Raw genomic sequence first — 17,982 nt, 5'->3', positions numbered from 1 at the left:
AGCAGCAATGTATAGATAACTGCAGCCCGGCGAAGAGGCTCACGTCATTGTGTTCTCTTAATACTGGAGCCTCAAAAACATGTGTGTTGCATAACAGCCAGGTGTAGTACAAGGTGACAGCGCCCTTGAGGCGACAGTGACGCGGTCATAAGCACTCACGGCTGGCCGCGATTGTTTCGACGTCCTCCCGTCGGCAGGTGGAAGGCACGCACACTCCGTAGCGGTACACGAGGAAGTAGAAGAAGTGCATCTTCTCTGCTATCTCGCCCGTCACCTGCGAGTTAGCGTGAGTCGTTAGTACACACCACAACAGGATCTTCAGAAATGAAAATAGCTCGAATGTCATGGCAGGCATAAACGAAAAACAAAAAACAGCATCAGAAATGATTACTTCGTATTGCAGCAGTGAATTATTAAATCTTAAGGCGAAATGTTTTCTTTTTTCCCCTTCGGGGTAAAATGAATTAAAGAGAGGACGGAGTACATGTGCAATGGAAGAATCCCATTACTGCCGTTGTGCGCCTCGCTGTTTGCATTGTTATTTTCCAGCTCGGGGTGAATTCTGTCCTTCCGCGTGAGCGAACTTTCATGTCTGAATAGTTCAAGCCGCGGCTCGAATAGTTAGTTGTCAGTAACCATTAACAAAGTGTCTGCTTAACCAAAACGGCATTCGAAATGAGGCGCGTCCATTTAAAGAGCACATTCACAAACATTACTCCGGAGAATAAACAGCTCAAAGAAACAGCGCCCAAGAGCACTAGAGTGAAGAGTGAATACGCTTCTTTTTTTTTTCACGGCGCAACTGAGCATGCGCCCTGCCCTAGCTGATTAGTCGCAAAACATTTTCGAAGAGGCGCGGGCGGACGCGTGGCCTGAGCTCTGGGGAAAGTTGCCCGAAAAAATTAAATAAATAAAAGCGCACGAACGCGCACTGCTGCATGCACTCGTGCCGCGTACTGCGTTGCAGCTCCACTGGTGGTTCTACGTCGGTGCGGTGCCGAAAACGTGTGTAGCGTAAGAGTGCGACTTCACTTTAAAACAGAAAGCGTCGAGGGCTTCGTGGTCCGGACTGCACCGTGAGCCACCTAGTTGCCGCCTTTATTGATGGCTAGCGTGCTTATCGCAAAACCCCTGCGTTACACTCTTGGGCGGCACTTCAAAAACGTCATGTTGCTGAAGAAGTCTTCTTGCAGCGTCGGCCCTCACTTGCTAGTGGTGGCAGCGCGAGCCTGACTTCCCGTACTCGTTCAAGGTGCGGCAATGTACTGAGTAGATATGAGACCGACAAGACACTGACGCCAACTATTGGCTGGCTTTTCAGGACACTGTGTCGCTCAGACTGTTTTATCATGCACCAGACCGATAACAACACAAACACTGAGCGCGAGTTCTCGTAGTGCGGCGGGCTTTGTTGTCGACGGCACCGACAAAATCAGCGTGCCCACCATCGCTCGACCGAACCCCACGCGATCAGCTGTCGAATAGAAAACATGATAGCCCGCAGTGCCTTCGCTTGTATTTTTATTTATTCGCGATCGGTTCACAAATTGCGATGATTGTGAAGCGGTCAGAGTATACATACTGGCGAAAATCAGTCACCCCACATCTAAGTCCTCTGGCATTCCAGTGGATAATCGATGCTTCTCTGACCTCTTTGCGGAAAGATTGCTGATTGCCAGCCATGGTTCTATTCGAGGGCTGCTAGTACTGAGCTCAGCGCGTCCAGCACCTGCAGGCCACTTCGAGCGGTTGGAGTTGCGATCCTTGTCAGTAGCTCTTTTATGACATTCATTTGGCACCGCAGCAGTGTTGTGTCGTCGTCGCCGCGATGTTCTAAATAAAGTCCAAATCTGAGAAGAATGAGCCGCTGATGCGCCTATGCTGCGGGTACGAGGGCCACCATACGAGGGTGAGCCGATAAGGATGGTGGTTTGATGTATGCCCGCTTTCCGCGCACCTATTGTTGAAGGTCACGTGATCGAGTAAGAGCTGGTGGAGGAGAGAGCGCATCCGCTCCAATAGCCCGGCCGTGTGTGCGCACTGCTAGAGAGCGTTAGCGTGTAGAGTATCCCTGTAAACGCAAGCGGACGGGGCGTTTTACCGGATGAGTGAAGGCACAAACGTGAATGGTCTTCACGGTGCAGCTACCTGGTGGTGTAGAACTGAACCAGACAAACACTGAGCTAATATTGCATAGCCAAGTCTATTCGACGTCGCTGCTGGTGTAAATTTTCGGCATTGGCGTAATCGCGTTGCTGTCAAAAATTTACACCAGCAGCGAAGTAAAATATACTTGCTTACTACACTGTTAGCTCTGTGTTTGTCTGGTTAGGCTTTACACCACCACTTCTGGCCGTGCACCGTGCAGGCCGTTCACGTTTACGCCTCCGCTCGTCCGGTAAAACACCCAGTCCGCTTGCGTTTACCTGAATACCGAACATGCTAAAAACGTCTGCTGTCTCGGCGACTGAGCGCGTACGCGACCCGCGCGCCGTGAGGTGGAGGTCATCAGAGGCAGGTGACAGGACTAAAATTGAACCGGAATGGCTGGTGGCTTTATTCGTGCTGCCTTCCTGCATGCCGATAACGTTAGAGGTCCCGTAATTTCTTTGGCGCCTTCGTTCACATTTGGCAGCAGTTACTACAGCTCAACAGAGAGAACCTGCCTGCTGATGAACACCATGTTGTCAGAGACGCGGCACAGTTTAAATGATGAAGAGAGCAGTAGCACGAAGTGTTCACGTTAGGAGAAGCGTGTGCGCTCCCGCAGCCGGCGCTACTTATCACGCGAGCCTCGTGACGGCGAATTATTGTGGTCATTGAGTGAGATCTGCTCATATTTGTCTCTGAACCCATCACGCCACGCTTATTTAGTTAGTAAGTGTATGTTTTCCGCATTTAACTATACGACCTATAAGATTATCAACCTTACTTTATGTAATTATATTATGCTTTGCTATTGCTATAAATGATTTTCCTTTTGGGCGATACTGCGGATTTTTTTTGTAAATTTCCTTCTCATGATCAGGATACCATGTGACTTACTGGCCTTGTTAAAGGTACTCTTGCAAAGATCCTAGGGGCTGACTGTAAATCTCAAGTTCTCGTTCTCTTACCAAGCTATTGAGCATTACCTTAGTTTCCTGCCTTACCTTAGTACCTTCCGATTACCTTAGAAATCTTCAGATCTGCACTTACACTTTAATGTCTAAGGTCCAGAATCACTTGTTACATGTCATACTCTGGCTTACATGGAAATGAGCTTGCCAACATGGAGGCAAAGATGGCCCACAATAATGCGACACCAGTGTCCATCCCATTTTCACGACCAGACACTAATGCCCTTGTGTGTAGACTTCTACGCGATAATACCGCAGCATACTGGGCTTCGCCACGTCATCATCATCGCCGTCTTCACGAACTCGATCCAGAGATGAAAATACGGATACCACCCACCATGAAAAGGTGCAATGCAAGCTTGCTTCACATATTACGATTTGGTCAGGCCTTCACCCTGCGCTACCTGCATCTGATCGGCCGGGTAGACATACGTTAAAGTGGGGCGAAGAAAAAAAGAGGGTGCCCCTCCCGTGCCACTAAGTATAACGGGATAGTTTATAAAAAAAAAGGAGAGAAGAAAAAAAAGTAAGACTAATTTTAAAAAATTCAAAAGGGGAAAGGCGTAAAGCTACTATCCGGCTGGCCAGAACGAAGGGAACGGACAATGTTAGGAACGGCCTGCAGCGGTGCCGATATGCAAAGTTTTCTCAGCCAGCTGCAGCTGCGAACGTGGCGAGCTTCCCCGAAGCGACCATGGAAGCCTTCACCACCTGCCGCGGTGACTTGTTTCGTAGGGACGACGATGTGCCGCGTCAACACCACCTCGGCGCCGCTATGACTAAACGCGGTCGGCGCACCAAGCATTGTTCGTGGATTCGCCGTGTCCGCTGTTTGAAGCAGGGGAGCCCCTGGAAGATATTTTGCGCGACCGTCTTACGGGGCTTAGAAGTCATGGACAGACGCGGTGGCCATTGTCTGCGGGGTCAACACTGGGATGAAGAGACGCATGCCCGGGCCAAGCCCCGTGTCTCCAAGAACCCACTCACCTCGGCGTGGTCAGTAAAACCTGTGTGGAAGTGTGGGTAACCCTCCCCCTAAAAGGCGGGTCGACTACGATGCCGTTGGACGCTACGAATTGGCGGTGAACTGCCGTTTCTCCCTCACCTAGGGATCTAGGGAGGACAGATTATTTATAAGCAGCTGTTGTGCGGCTGCTGAGTGTGCTTTCTCTCGCAGTCATGCTAGACTGATGATCTGCAACGTCCTCATGTAGATACTGTAAATAAACCAATATTCCTCGTTCTCGATGAGAAGCAGTCCTTCCCTTCAACAACGTCCTCAGCGTGGATAAGTTGGACGACGGCATGGGCCAGCTACCATCTACTTTCATGCCCGACCCCAAACATTACAGCAAGGAATTCAGCTGCGTTTATTTGATTATTCATTGATTGTACTCTTGTTACTTGTACGTTGTATCTTCTTGTTTCTGGCTTGTCTTGTCTTGTGGCTTCCTGCTTCGTGCTTGTCTTCGGTATTCCTGAGACGACATGACACATCATGTGCAACTGCCCGCGATTTGGTGTACAGAGAAAACCACTGAAAGGCATCTCGTTGAAAGTTGCCATTACAGCATTGACTGAAAAGGTTGTATTGGGACCTTCGCCTGATCCTCGTCATCAGCCTGATATTTTGAAGGCTCCCAACAAATTTTTGCATGAGAGCGGACTCTACAAGAGACTTCGAAGAGTCTTCGGCCATGCAAGTTTTTAACGACCATCTTCATCATCCCCCGCCCCCATATTCAACGTCTTCTCTATTCTATCTTTCTACACCCTTTCCCCTTCCCCCAACGCCGAGTAGCAGGTTAGAACATTGATTCAAGCCGACCTCTCAGCTTTTCTCTCACGATATATATATATATATATATATATCTATCTCCATCATTGCTGAACCCGACTGTCGTCTGCGAATCCCGAACCGCGAAATCTGCAAACTTGAGAAGCTATAGGATAATTATTTTCATCAATTCTCCAACGCAGCTGGGCACTGCAGTAGGCCGATTGGGTGGTTTTTCGAGTGACGAAATTTCATGATATTAACTGTGTTATCATTCCGGACAGGTTTATTCTCTACAGAAACAACGCCGTCGTGCGATGACTGACGATAAAATTTAGAAGATCACTTCGGGAACCTTGACCAAGGTTGCATGAAGTGGCGTGTGTGATACCGTTTGATCCTTAATTAACGACATCGACCCTTAATTTAACGACAAGCGCATGCAGGTGACCAGAGAAGCATCGCGTTCCTCAAAGTAGAAAGACAAATGTACGCGCAGTCAGACAGAGACCCACAATCTGCACAAACTGTTTCTGCTACATCAAGCTGCGAAAGGCCTTCACGGAGACCCAAGGCGCAGAATGTGTCTTTGTTCTGGAGGCGAGCCAAGACCGCACACCGTCCTCCATATGCAGGACAGTGGCTTTCAAGGGTTAGGTGAGTTACAAAACGCCTTCCACCGTTGGCCCTGCAGCGTAACCGCGTGAATTTCAGTTTCCTTCCGCGTACATCAGGCATCTCTAAGAAGACCACGAATTTACCTGGTGCACCTGTATCTCTTTTCGGCCTGCCGTTCCAGCAATTCCAAGCCGTTCCAGTCTAACTTAAAAATGCACATGTTTTGTTGCGAATGTATAGACGTACATTGGCACTTCCAGAACTTTTGTAATCATGCCCTGGAAGCTGCAAGTCAGAGCTTGCCTGCATGCCTTTTCTACCTTTGTCTGAAACAATTGATCTGGCCCACTGTAAGTAACCAAAACTTGCTAAGTCCAATCATAATCAAAGTATTGGTTGTGTGATTACTGCTGTGAGCCTCTATATTGGAAAACCACTGATAGCCTTGCTCGGGACACCGTGACACCATTTTCAAATCCAAGCAGCTACTGAGTCGACGCACGGAGTTACGTTGGACTGCCGTTGTTCATGATAATGAATTAGTGGTCCCAAATACTTTCCACCAGCGTCTGGTCCCTGCAATCAATTCGAGTTTCCCAAAGAGAATAATGAGCATCGGCGCATGTCTGCAGTTATATTCCAAGGGCCAGAGGTCGCCATGAAATGTCTCGCAGTCGTTCATCGTTGAATCGACTTCAATAGTAGTAGGCTGCGATAAGCGTGACTTAACGTGTTTAATTCAATTAAACCCTGGAGATAATTTGCTCTGTCCTGCCCTTGGTGTCATTGTTTATAGGCTCGTTATGATGTGACTAAAAATCAGGGGGAACCTAAGCAATTCTTATGAGTTGTGAATGCGAAAGCATTAACCAAGAGTTGAATGCCACTGAGCGGTACTTCCAGTTTTGCGCTGTAAGTAATGTTTTCGAGTTTTGCTGTACGGTATGTTACCAAGTTTTGAGATTAAATTAGTGTGGGCTATATTATTTTTTTACAGTTTATAGGTTAGCATGTTGGCCGCAGACGGGAATCATTTGGACGATATTGCTGAGAAATCAATGACGCCGCATGCCACCGATGTGCTGCGCGACGACAAACCGAGGAAGCAGCAGCGGCCACCAAGGCCGGCAGGCGGGCGCAGCAGCTAAGCCCGGTGGAGACAGACAGACAGACAGACAGACAGACAGACAGACAGACAGACAGACAGACAGACAGACAGACAGACAGACAGACAGACAGACAGACAGGCAGACAGACAGACAGACAGACAGACAGGCAGGCAGACAGACAGACAGACAGACAGACAGACAGACAGACAGACAGACAGACAGACAGACAGACAGACAGACAGACAGACAGACAGACAGACAGACAGACAGATAGATAGATAGATAGATAGATAGATAGATAGATAGATAGATAGATAGATAGATAGATAGATAGATAGATAGATAGATAGATAGATAGATAGATAGATAGATAGATAGATAGATAGATAGATAGATAGATAGATAGATAGATAGATAGATAGATAGATAGATAGATAGATAGATAGATAGATAGATAGATAGATAGATAGATAGATAGATAGATAGATAGACCGCACGCCGGCTTCCGAGAGCGAGATGGCGGCATCCGCACGCGCACGTCATATGACTGCCTCGCCGACAATGAGCTGTCTCGCCACGCGGCGCCACGTCACCGTATCTACTCCGTCAAAGCGCACTGCCGACGTGGCGTCGCGGCGATGCAGTCTCCTCTCATGAAAAACCTGGCGTGCTAATGCCCTGCAGGTGTTCCGATACGCCCGCTCTGCTCCGTCGAGCCGCGCTCGTGACGTGATGTCGCAGCCAATTGAAATTGATGTGCCAGTTCTCTGCTACTACAGATGCCAGCTTTTTCGCTCAATGGGCCATTTGATGCTTTCGCCTAAATGAAAATCGGGACTCTCGGATTCATTTCTTCTCGTCAATATATATATATATATATATATATATATATATATATATATATATATATATATATATATATATATAGTGGGAATGGACTTGGCGCTGTACTTGCCCAACGAAAGCCGGGCTTCTCTGGGTGCGTTGTTGCGTATGCTATAGTCATGGCCTCACTACACCGCAGTGCAAGTACTCGGTTACTGAAAAGGAATGTTTGGCAATTGTTTGCGCACTGTAGAAATTTGACCCTTACTTGTACGGCCATTTGTTTGATGTCGTCACCGATCCCCATTCGCTCTGTTGGCTGGCTTCAGTGAAGGATCCGTCGGGTTGACTTTGACGCTGGGCGCTACGTTTACAAGAATTCGATGTTCGCGTCATTTACCAGTCAGGATACAAGCACGCCGCCACCAACGCACTTTCCCGCTCGCCAGTGACTTCAGAAATTGCAGCTGTTTCCATATCCGCAACTTCCGTGACCAACATCAATATCACTGGCATGCCTTCAGAACAGTGCAAGGATCCTTCGATAACCTCGTTGATCAACGTTCTCTCTACGCCTTAGTCGACAGCATCCCCACGGCTCTCTCGCGCCCTTCGTCGCCAATTACCTCATTACGCGCTCCGGGTCGCCATGTTGTACAGCCCCAACTATCAGCCAGATAGTCGCAATTGATTTATTGTCATAGGAGGAGGAGTAGATTTTAATGGAGAGAAAGGAGGAGAGGTCGGCCTGGAGAGCGTGTCTCTAGCCTGCTACTCCTCACTGGGGAATGGGGAAGTGGGAAATACAGGGAAAGGTAGGTGGCGGATGATTAGGATATGGTACAATGAGATACTATATACACGTTGTCCAATATGCGGATGCGCACTGGAGACGCAATACACTAAGAGTAATCTTGTCCATACAAAAAGTGATCGTGCCACAAAAAGTTTTTGCGCAAACACATTTCGCACTGACTACACGTCTCACAGCTTCTAGAGGCGATCGTCTAAACCAGTCTCACTTAAAAAGTTCAAAAGTGCTTTTATGGCACGTTGGGCACAGTCAACACTCCTCCACGCGCCCAAAAGCTTTTCTTCTGAAAAGGGGCGGGAGTCCAAGCTGTCAACTGTAGATTTGAGTTTTCTTCGTTCGGCCGCATATTGAGGGCACACGCAAAGTACGTGAGCTATTGTCTCGAGAGTGTGACAGACGCTACATTCAGGGTCCCGCGTTTGTCCAATCTTGTGAAGGTATCGGCTGGTGTATGCCACACCCAGCCGTAATCGATGAATGAGCGTTTCCTGGCTTCTCCGCAACCGAAGTGGATGCCGGAATAGTAATCCAGCGTCAAGTCTATGGAGGCGCTCTTGTCGATGTTCGGGGTTGTCCCAATGTTGCGCCGTAGAAGTTTTAAGGGAGGTATGGAGCAAGGCGTATTATAAAATGAATTTTTATAATAGTTCCGTCAGTGTGCGCCTGTTTTGCTTCTGCGTCAGCCTGTTCGTTTCTAGCTATCCCACAATGGCCAGGAATCCACTGCAGCACGATGGTATGTCCGGAATGAGACGCCTCAGCAAGCAGATACATGATGTCATAAACCAGGGGACTATATACGGTTCTGTCACTCATATAATTGCTGATGAGTTGCAGTGCTGGTTTTGAGTCGCAGAACACTGTCCACTTCTCGAGACTTTGTTGCAGTATGCAGCGAACTGCTTCTCGAACTCCGGTCAACTCAGCTGCTGTAAACGACGTCCTGTGTCCTATCTTGAACCGTTGTGCGATCCCCATTCCTGGCACAGTGTAGGCCGCCGCGGAAGAGGTCTGTGTCACAGAACCATCTGTAAAAATATGTTCGTAATATCCATACATGTAAGCAATGTATGATAGCGCGAAATGCTTGAGGCCAGCATGCGGCATCTTCGACTTCTTCGTTATTCCAGGGATTGAGAGCCTCACCGTTGGCTTTGCCATCGTCCAGAGTGGAACTTCGGGTATGTCATATGGTTCGAAGTCCGACGGCAATAAGTCTTGCTGCGACAACACGGCTTCTGAGTAGGCGGACACAGGCCGTACGCTTGTGACGTTCGTGAGTGGATGGTTCCTGTGTCTAGTCAGTACCCTTAGATGCACTAGCAATGGCTCATGTTGCAGATAAACTCCAGCTGGGCACGCACGTGCCTCTGCAATAGTGCCCCAAGTAGACGCACATCGTGGTAGTCCTAGGCAAATTCTCAGTGCGCGAGCCTGAGCACTTTCAAGTGTGCTGTTGGGGTCTCGGTGCTGGCGCCCGTTATTGCGAATGGGTCGCAAGCCCCAAGGGTAGCGTTGGCCTGGCGGCCTGGGGCACTGGAAGCATCCGAAGGTCCCGGCAAAGCATGAGAAGACTGGTAACAGAACAACTTGTTTATTCTAACATAGCAAAAGAGCGGCCGGTCAGGTCGACCGAAGTGGAGAGACGGGAGAGCACGTAACTCAACAGTACAAATCGGAGCCTCTCTCCTGGCGTCCGGGGGCAGCTGCTCTTATACTCTCGGCGTCGCGGGCCAGAAGGAAGGTCACGGGATGAGCCCACGCGACGGCGGAGCATGAGCCCACGCGACGGCGCGCACGGTCGAGCCGAGAGACATGTTGAGCCGAGTGTAGTGACGCATCGCCAACCCGCCGACGGACAGACCTCCTGGCACCTCGCTTGGGGAGCTCCGCTCCCCGGCTGACGCGCATTGACAAGCGTGGGCACACACACACACACACGCACACACGAAGACACGTGGCACTGAAACACGCCTGGACACGCTTGGCGGGGAGGCGTTGCGGCGGCGTCGAACGGGCCAAAATGTCCGCCGCTTTGAACGAAGCCCCGGCGTCCGTTGCATCCGCGCCGGCATTACCGCGCGTTGTAGGCGAAACGTAACAGACCGCCCCGCCGGGGGAAGGAGATCCCGATGGTCAGGGGACTGCATCCGCTGTCCGGAGGGATGTCGCTCGATGATGCTCATAACCGAAGTCGGGCGTCCTTTGGCGTTTCTTGAGCGCAGCGCACAGAGAAGGCCTCGTTCTCACGTTCAGGTGCACACAGGACACTGCAAAGTGACTTCGGGAGAGTTGACATTTTTGTTCTCGTTTCCGGCAAGCGTTAGAACTACGCCGAAAGTCAACCGCTCAGTCAGCAAGCACGGCACAACCCTCACTAAGCCCTGCCAGGCTCTTTCCCCTTTTATACTGCTGCCTAGTTCCTTACAGTAGTTTAGCAGCACTCAGAACGCGTCCACAAATCGGAAAATTGCACTAGAAAGCACATCAGCACTTTGAAACACTACACAAAAGCAATAGGTTAAAAATCCTGCCTCAGGAAGAAAAACATCAGTAACAAGCAATTTTGAGGCTGATTCCCACGTTAGGGGCTTCGACTTAAGCCATCGGCGTTACCGTTGAGACTCCCCTTTTTGTAACGCACCTCAAAGGAATATTGTTGCAAAGCGAGGCTCCAGCGCAGGAGGCGGCCATTTTTGGGAGAGATGGTCTGCAGCCATTGGAGAGGGCAGTGATCCGTCTCAATGATAAACCTCGAGCCAGCTAGGTAACATGATAATTTCTGAACGGCCCACACGATACACGCACACTCTTTCTCGGTGGCGCTGTACGCCTGCTCACGACCCGTCAGCTTACGACTAGCATACAGGACGGGGTGTTCTACTTCTCCATTTTCCCGTTGGCACAGTACAACGCCCATGCCTCGCTCACTAGCATCACACTGAACAACGAACCCTTTTGTGTAGTCGGGCGATCGTAGCACAGGCTGGCTTGTTAGGGCGCTCTTTAGGGCGCTAAAAGCTCTTTCCTTTGTCTCATCCCAGACGACTGTTTGCGGCTCTGTCTTTCTTAGAGCATCCGTTAGGGGAGCCGCGATATCAGAGTACCTGGGGATGTACCTCTGATAGTAGCCGGCGACACCTAAGAACGACCGAATATCGGTCTTCGTGCGCGGTTGCGGGAAGTCTCGCACAGCGGCCACCTTTATTTCAGAGGGGCGGCGACGACCCCGACCAATCACGTGTCCGAGGTAGACAACCTCGGCCTGTGCTAACTGGCACTTGGGCGCCTTGACTGTCAAGCCCGCATCGCGCAGGCGGGTTAGCACTGCCCGCAAGTGCGCCATATGCTCAGGCCAGGATGCGGAGAATATCGCTACGTCGTCTAGATACGGTAAAGCGAATTCTTGCTGTCCCCGCAACACTTTATCCATGAGGCTTGAAAAGCAGTATGGCGCGTTCTTCAAACCAAAACTCAAAACTTTAGGACGGAATGTCCCCATTGGTGAAATGAACGCCGCATACCTACTAGCCTCTTCTGTAAGTGGAACCTGCCAATAACCCCTGACAAGATCTAGGGTGGAAATAAACTGAGCGCTACTCACTCTCTCAAGGCGCTCCTCGATGTTAGGGATCGGATAAATTTGATCCTTAGTGATGGAATTAAGCCTGCGGTAGTCGACGCAAGGACGAGGTTCCTTGCCCGGTACCTCAACTAAAATCAAAGGGGAGGTATAATCACTCTCACCCGCCTCAATAACACCGAGCTGTAGCATTTTCTTTACCTCAGCCTCCATAATATCGCTCTGGCGGGGTGACACCCGGTACGCCTTGGATCGTACTGGCTCTGGGGAGGTAAGCTCTATGTCATGAGTAAGGACAGAAGTCCTACCAGGCCTCTCAGAGAACAGACCTTGAAACTCTTGTAAGAGCTGGTGTAGTTCGGTTTTCTGCTCAGGCGACAGCGATGCTTTACTTATTAAGTCACTAATGACTTGATCGGTGTCTTTCCTGTTCGTCACTGAGCCTAGTCCCGGAAGCTCGACCGGAAGCTCTTCTAACTTTCCCGCATCGGGAATTTCCTCTCCAGTATCTGGTGCCTTTAACGCTACAGGCTCAATTTTATTCCGTTCGGGCGTGCTCTGAATACCAGCTTGCTGCGCCTCTGACCCTTTCTCATCGTTCAACAACGTCGGCCCCGCAACTACCGCCTTTGCAGCGAGCTCCCGAACCTTCGATCTGGTTAAGGCCTGAACGCTAGCCTCACCAAACAAAAGCCCCTTCTCGCGCAGGAGGTGATCGGACCTGTTCGAAAATAGGTACGGGTACTGGGGGGGCAGCATAGATGACACTGCGGCCTCCGTCTCAAGTGCTCCGAAAGGTCCTTCAATAAGCACTTTTGCTACCGGCAGACACACGCTATGAGCTTCCACTGCTTGCTTGATCCATGCGCACTCGCCCGTGAACATATCGGGTTCTACGTAAGAGGGGTGAACTACATCCATTGTAGCTGCGGAATCGCGAAGCACTCGGCACTCTTTCCCGTTCACGAGGAGGTCTCGCATGTAAGGCTCGAGAAGCTTCATGTTCTCGTCAGTGCTGCATAAAGACAAAAACACGACTTTTGTTTTTGTTTCTGGACACTGCGCCGAAAAGTGACCCGGCTTCTGGCACGTATAACAAACGCGCGCTTGCCTCGTCTCGAACCGCTTTCTGCGTTCGGCTTCGGTTGCCGCCGTCTCCTTACGTTCGGTCGGACTGCTTTCACTCGCATCCGAACTACGTGTGTCCCCCTTTGCTCTCATGGGCGTGAACTTTGGCCTCTCAAACTTGGAGCCAAATTCACCCTTTTGACCGTCCTTAGCTCCACGAGCCCGACGCGTCACAAACTCCTCGGCTAGCTCAGCGGCTCGAGCCACCGTACTAACGTCTGGCCTATCCAAGACCCAGTACCGCACGTTCTCAGGTAACCGACTATAAAACTGTTCTAGCCCGAAACACTGCAGAACTTTCTCGTGGTCACCAAACGCTTTCTCTTCTTTGAGCCACTCCTGCATGTTTGACATAAGCCTGTAGGCAAACTCTGTATATGACTCACTTCTGCCTTTCTCGTTTTCCCGAAACTTCCGACGGAACGCCTCCGCTGACAGCCTGTACTTTTTTAGCAGACTCGATTTCACTTTGTCGAAATCCTCTGCCTCCTCTCTCTCCAAGCGAGCGACTACGTCGGCCGCCTCGCCGGGTAGCAAAGTGAGCAAGCGCTGTGGCCACGTTTCCCGAGAGAACCCCTGCTTCTCGCACGTTCGCTCAAAGTTAACCAGGAACAAACCAATGTCCTCTCCAAGCTTAAACGGCCGCATCAGGTCAGTCATTTTGAACAATACTCGTTCTCCTGCACCGTGTGCCTGACTTCCATTACGAGCGCGTTCCATCTCTAACTCGAGACGCTTCATTTCCAAAGCGTGTTGACGGTCGCGCTCTTCTTTTTCTTTCTCTTTTTGTTCTTTAAGTTCACGCTCCTGTTTCTCTTTTTGCTCTTTAAGTTCGCGCTCCTGTCTTTTTGCCGTCTCCCTCTCCTCAATGGTCTCAAGGCATTCCGACAGCTCGTCATCCTCAGCTTCTAACTCAAGAATAGCCCTTAGCAGTTCTGGTTTTCTGAGTTTGTCTGAGCCATCCAGACCCAACTCTCTTGCAAGCTCCAGCAATTTCGGTTTGCGCAACGACTTCAAATCCATGGCTGCTCTGAATGCTGCTTTCTCTACTGCCTACTATTGTCTTGCCGCAAACTAACCCGGCAGCAACGACAACCACAATTACCAGCTCTGTTTCTGACACTAACAAAAGCCTGGCAAAACTCAGAAAAAGAAAGTCCCGCACTCACCAAACCTCGCAGCCAAGAATTCAGCGCAGTCGTTCCGCTGCAGGCAACCAGTCATCACACAGGGCTCGTTGCACTGCTCCCGGATGGTCGTTGTGCTGCTCAGCATACAGTCAACCGCATCTCTTCGCTGCTGGCCTCCGTTGTCGCGATCTCACCGCTGGCAACCAGTTGTTGGGGACTCGGTGCTGGCGCCCGTTATTGCGAATGGGTCGCAAGCCCCAAGGGTAGCGTTGGCCTGGCGGCCTGGGGCACTGGAAGCATCCGAAGGTCCCGGCAAAGCATGAGAAGACTGGTAACAGAACAATTTGTTTATTCTAACATAGCAAAAGAGCGGCCGGTCAGGTCGACCGAAGTGGAGAGACGGGAGAGCACGTAACTCAACAGTACAAATCGGAGCCTCTCTCCTGGCGTCCGGGGGCAGCTGCTCTTATACTCTCGGCGTCGCGGGCCAGAAGGAAGGTCACGGGATGAGCCCACGCGACGGCGGAGCATGAGCCCACGCGACGGCGCGCACGGTCGAGCCGAGAGACATGTTGAGCCGAGTGTAGTGACGCATCGCCAACCCGCCGACGGACAGACCTCCTGGCACCTCGCTTGGGGAGCTCCGCTCCCCGGCTGACACGCATTGACAAGCGTGGGCACACACACACACACGCACACACGAAGACACGTGGCACTGAAACACGCCTGGACACGCTTGGCGGGGAGGCGTTGCGGCGGCGTCGAACGGGCCAAAATGTCCGCCGCTTTGAACGAAGCCCCGGCGTCCGTTGCATCCGCGCCGGCATTACCGCGCGTTGTAGGCGAAACGTAACAGTGCGTACAGCAGTTGTACTAACCCGAGAAAGTACAGGCGCACTGTAGCGGAAGTAGCCAATTCGTCATTTGCGCTCCGACCTGAGCACGCACATCCACGCAGACCCACGAAACGCGCACGCTGGCGTTTTGAAAACTTGTGACAGACTTCGCCAGCGACTTTAATGGCGTGGATGGCACACATACGTCCGCAAGTAGATTCGTTCCTGCATTGAGTGTCAACGCCGGAAAATAGCTTGTCACAGGCTCTCCCATTACAACCTTTGCCGTGCCCAGCTCGCCCGTTTGATAGTATTGGCAAAGACCTCTACGGGCTTCTTCCTTCTACTCCAGCGGGCAATCGGTGTATTATTGTAGCCGTTGACCACCTCACTCGATACGCCGAAACCGCCGCTCTTCCAGCAACTTCAGATCGCGATGTTGCCTTGTTCATCTTGCGCTCTTCGCCACGCGAGCTGCTTAGCGACCGCGGTCGTGCGTTTCTTTCGCAAGTCATCCAAGAGCTTCTCAGTCGGTGCAATACTATTTATCGCACCCCTACAAGCCATCATCCGCAGACCGATGGATTGACGGAGAGCTTTAACACTCGGTGATACGCTATCCATATACATAGCCTCCGACCATTCTGATTTCGTGCTTGTTTTGGTGACATATGCCTATAACACAGCCATAAAAGCCACCACTGGATTTCCCCTTTCTTTGTAATATACGGACGTGAGCCCTCTTTCCTACTAGATACCGCCCGGATGCATACGAATACCACCCAACCTCAGAACTTGCTCAATGTGCCGAAGAGTGCCGCCAACTATAGGACGCTCATTTACATCCGTAACACAAGGTTTTTAAAAAGAACGGTTTGACCTGGCTAAACCTGCCTCTTCCTTCTCTGTTGGCTCATTCGTGTGACTTTCAATTCCATGGCAGAATCCTGTTCTCTCCCGCATGTTCGCAGCGAAATATCACGGGTCCTACCACATCATTCAATGCAATACCGCCACTGAACTACATCGTCGAGCCTGTGACACCTCCCACCAACAGACGCTGCCGCAGTCGTGAAACTGTCCACGTGAGCCGCCTAAAGCCCTACTAGGGCCCCCTTTTGCTCGCATTGCCTTGAGTCGCCAGTATGGCTCCTCTTTGCCGCCGGGGCCACTGCAGGGGTGAAGAGAGTCAGGAACCATTGAGAGAAGAGAGTGAAGTCTGGCAGCTCGGAGAGCGCGAAATAGCGACCGAAACTCTTGGGCAAAGGCTGTTGTTGCGAGGCTCTGCTCCTCAACAGCAACGTTCCTCAGCGATTCCTACGACGAGGAGTGGCGTGAAAAACGTACATTCTCTCCAGTGCATTCTAGTAGACGTCGAAAGCCTCTGTCCGTGCTCAGGTATCGCCGTGGAGTGTCATTGAAGCGCATGCAGTGACCACTACATTATAGGGGCCGCGCTGCCGCGCACTTTTCATAGTCAAGATGAAGCGTCGAGAGGAGGATGGTTCTACAATACACGGTCCAGGCTTTAAGGCGGCACTGCATGCTAGCTCCGAGTACTTCTTGCTTAGACGAGGACACTTTTATTTAGAGAGTGCAGTACTTTTTTTTTCCTCGTCCCTTATGGCACGTTTCAGAGCGTTCTGGCAGATGTGAAAGTCCGTGTAAAACAGCTTTAAAGCAGCCTTACGGGAATGAGCCCTTCTAGTAGTAATGTGTTGTACTTCTTCTGTCTGAAATTCCACACTTATCCTTGTAGAGTTATGTATTCATTTTTTAGTGCCATCGTGACTGCGAAATAACAAAACTGCTCAGCAACCAAGAGCTTTATTACCATCGACTTCAATCTGTCTGAAGGCGATCGCAAATGTCTTTCCTTCTTAATTTATCAATGAAATTCCAGTGGGAAACAGCGTTTCAGGGAAATTCGATGTTTTAACTGCGGCGCAAATTCAGCATGGAGGAAGGAAAACTTTAGGAGGGAGAATCGCGCAATGCGATTGAAGCCAAACCTGTCGGCCCAACACGTGATCGCACGTCGAAGTGCACGGTTCGTTTAAGTGTTCCGGTGCTGCCAGGCAGAGCCCCCGACAGGGTAGCCTAACAAACGCACGCCGAATAAAAACTACTGGCATAGCTACTGGGAACCAAACGCCACAGCAAGTCTCGATTCTTGCTCCGTGGGCTCAGAGCAAAAGGTCACGTGTTGGGCCAGCACTGAGGAAATGTATGGGCTTCACGGAGCGTTCACTTGCCAAGGCTGGCTTCGTGACGTAATGCTCCCTCCTAAATTTTTTTTTCCTTCATCCATGTGATTCAGTTACACAGCGTCGAGCGGACGCCTACCGAGAGATGGCGCTAGTAGTCTGGCGCCGCTCATGTCTGGCATTTCTAGCTATTATGAATGCTAAAAATAAAAGCAACTTCAGCTGTATTAGTGAAAAGACCCTTCTACAATACGAAATTAAAAAAAGCCACTCTTTCAGTGAACAGACGGTCGGTAAGCCACAAAATACATTACAGCCGACTGCCGTTAATTCGACCTTTGCGGGACCGCAATTATTGATCGAGGTATCTGCAAGGTTCAATTAACAAAGTGTGGCACAATGAACAGATTCAAATCGTTTTTATTGTTTGATGTATCCCGTCGTTTAATTCTGGGGTTTTACGTGCCGAAACCCCGATCTGATAATGAGGCACGCCATAGTGGGTGACTCCGGATTAATTTTCACCACCAGGAGACCTTTAACGTGCCCCCAATGCACGGGAGGCGGGCGTTTTGCACTTCGCCCCGATAGAAATGCGGCCAGGATTGGATCCCATGACCTCGTGCTTAGCAGCGCAACACCATAGCCATTAGGTTACCGCGGTGGGTTTAAGCATTATGTCGTCATCGACAGACTACTTCAATACGGTATTACAGCAACTATACATATTGTCGTCGGCCAGTGGCTAACACACCTCAACTTTGTCATCGGCACTGACAAAATGACCAAAAGAGACACCGCCCAGGGCGCAGCGCAAGTCGTCATCCTCACTGCAG

General features: G+C 50.6%; 1 protein-coding gene across 1 annotated transcript in view; it reads right to left on the bottom strand.

Annotated features, from left to right (window-relative positions):
• The window catches only part of LOC126516703 (nose resistant to fluoxetine protein 6-like), a 131,539-nt gene that overhangs the window by 83,496 nt on the left and 30,061 nt on the right, over positions 1-17,982 (bottom strand). Inside the window, exon 2 of the mRNA XM_072289039.1 lies at positions 160-274. Coding sequence (XP_072145140.1) covers positions 160-274 — 115 coding nt within the window. The remainder of the gene's footprint in view (positions 1-159; positions 275-17,982) is intronic.

Source organism: Dermacentor andersoni, chromosome 1 (genome assembly GCF_023375885.2).
Source record: "Dermacentor andersoni chromosome 1, qqDerAnde1_hic_scaffold, whole genome shotgun sequence".
In the NCBI taxonomy this organism is placed as follows: domain Eukaryota; kingdom Metazoa; phylum Arthropoda; class Arachnida; order Ixodida; family Ixodidae; genus Dermacentor; species Dermacentor andersoni.
This window is presented reverse-complemented; position numbering and strand designations above follow the sequence as displayed.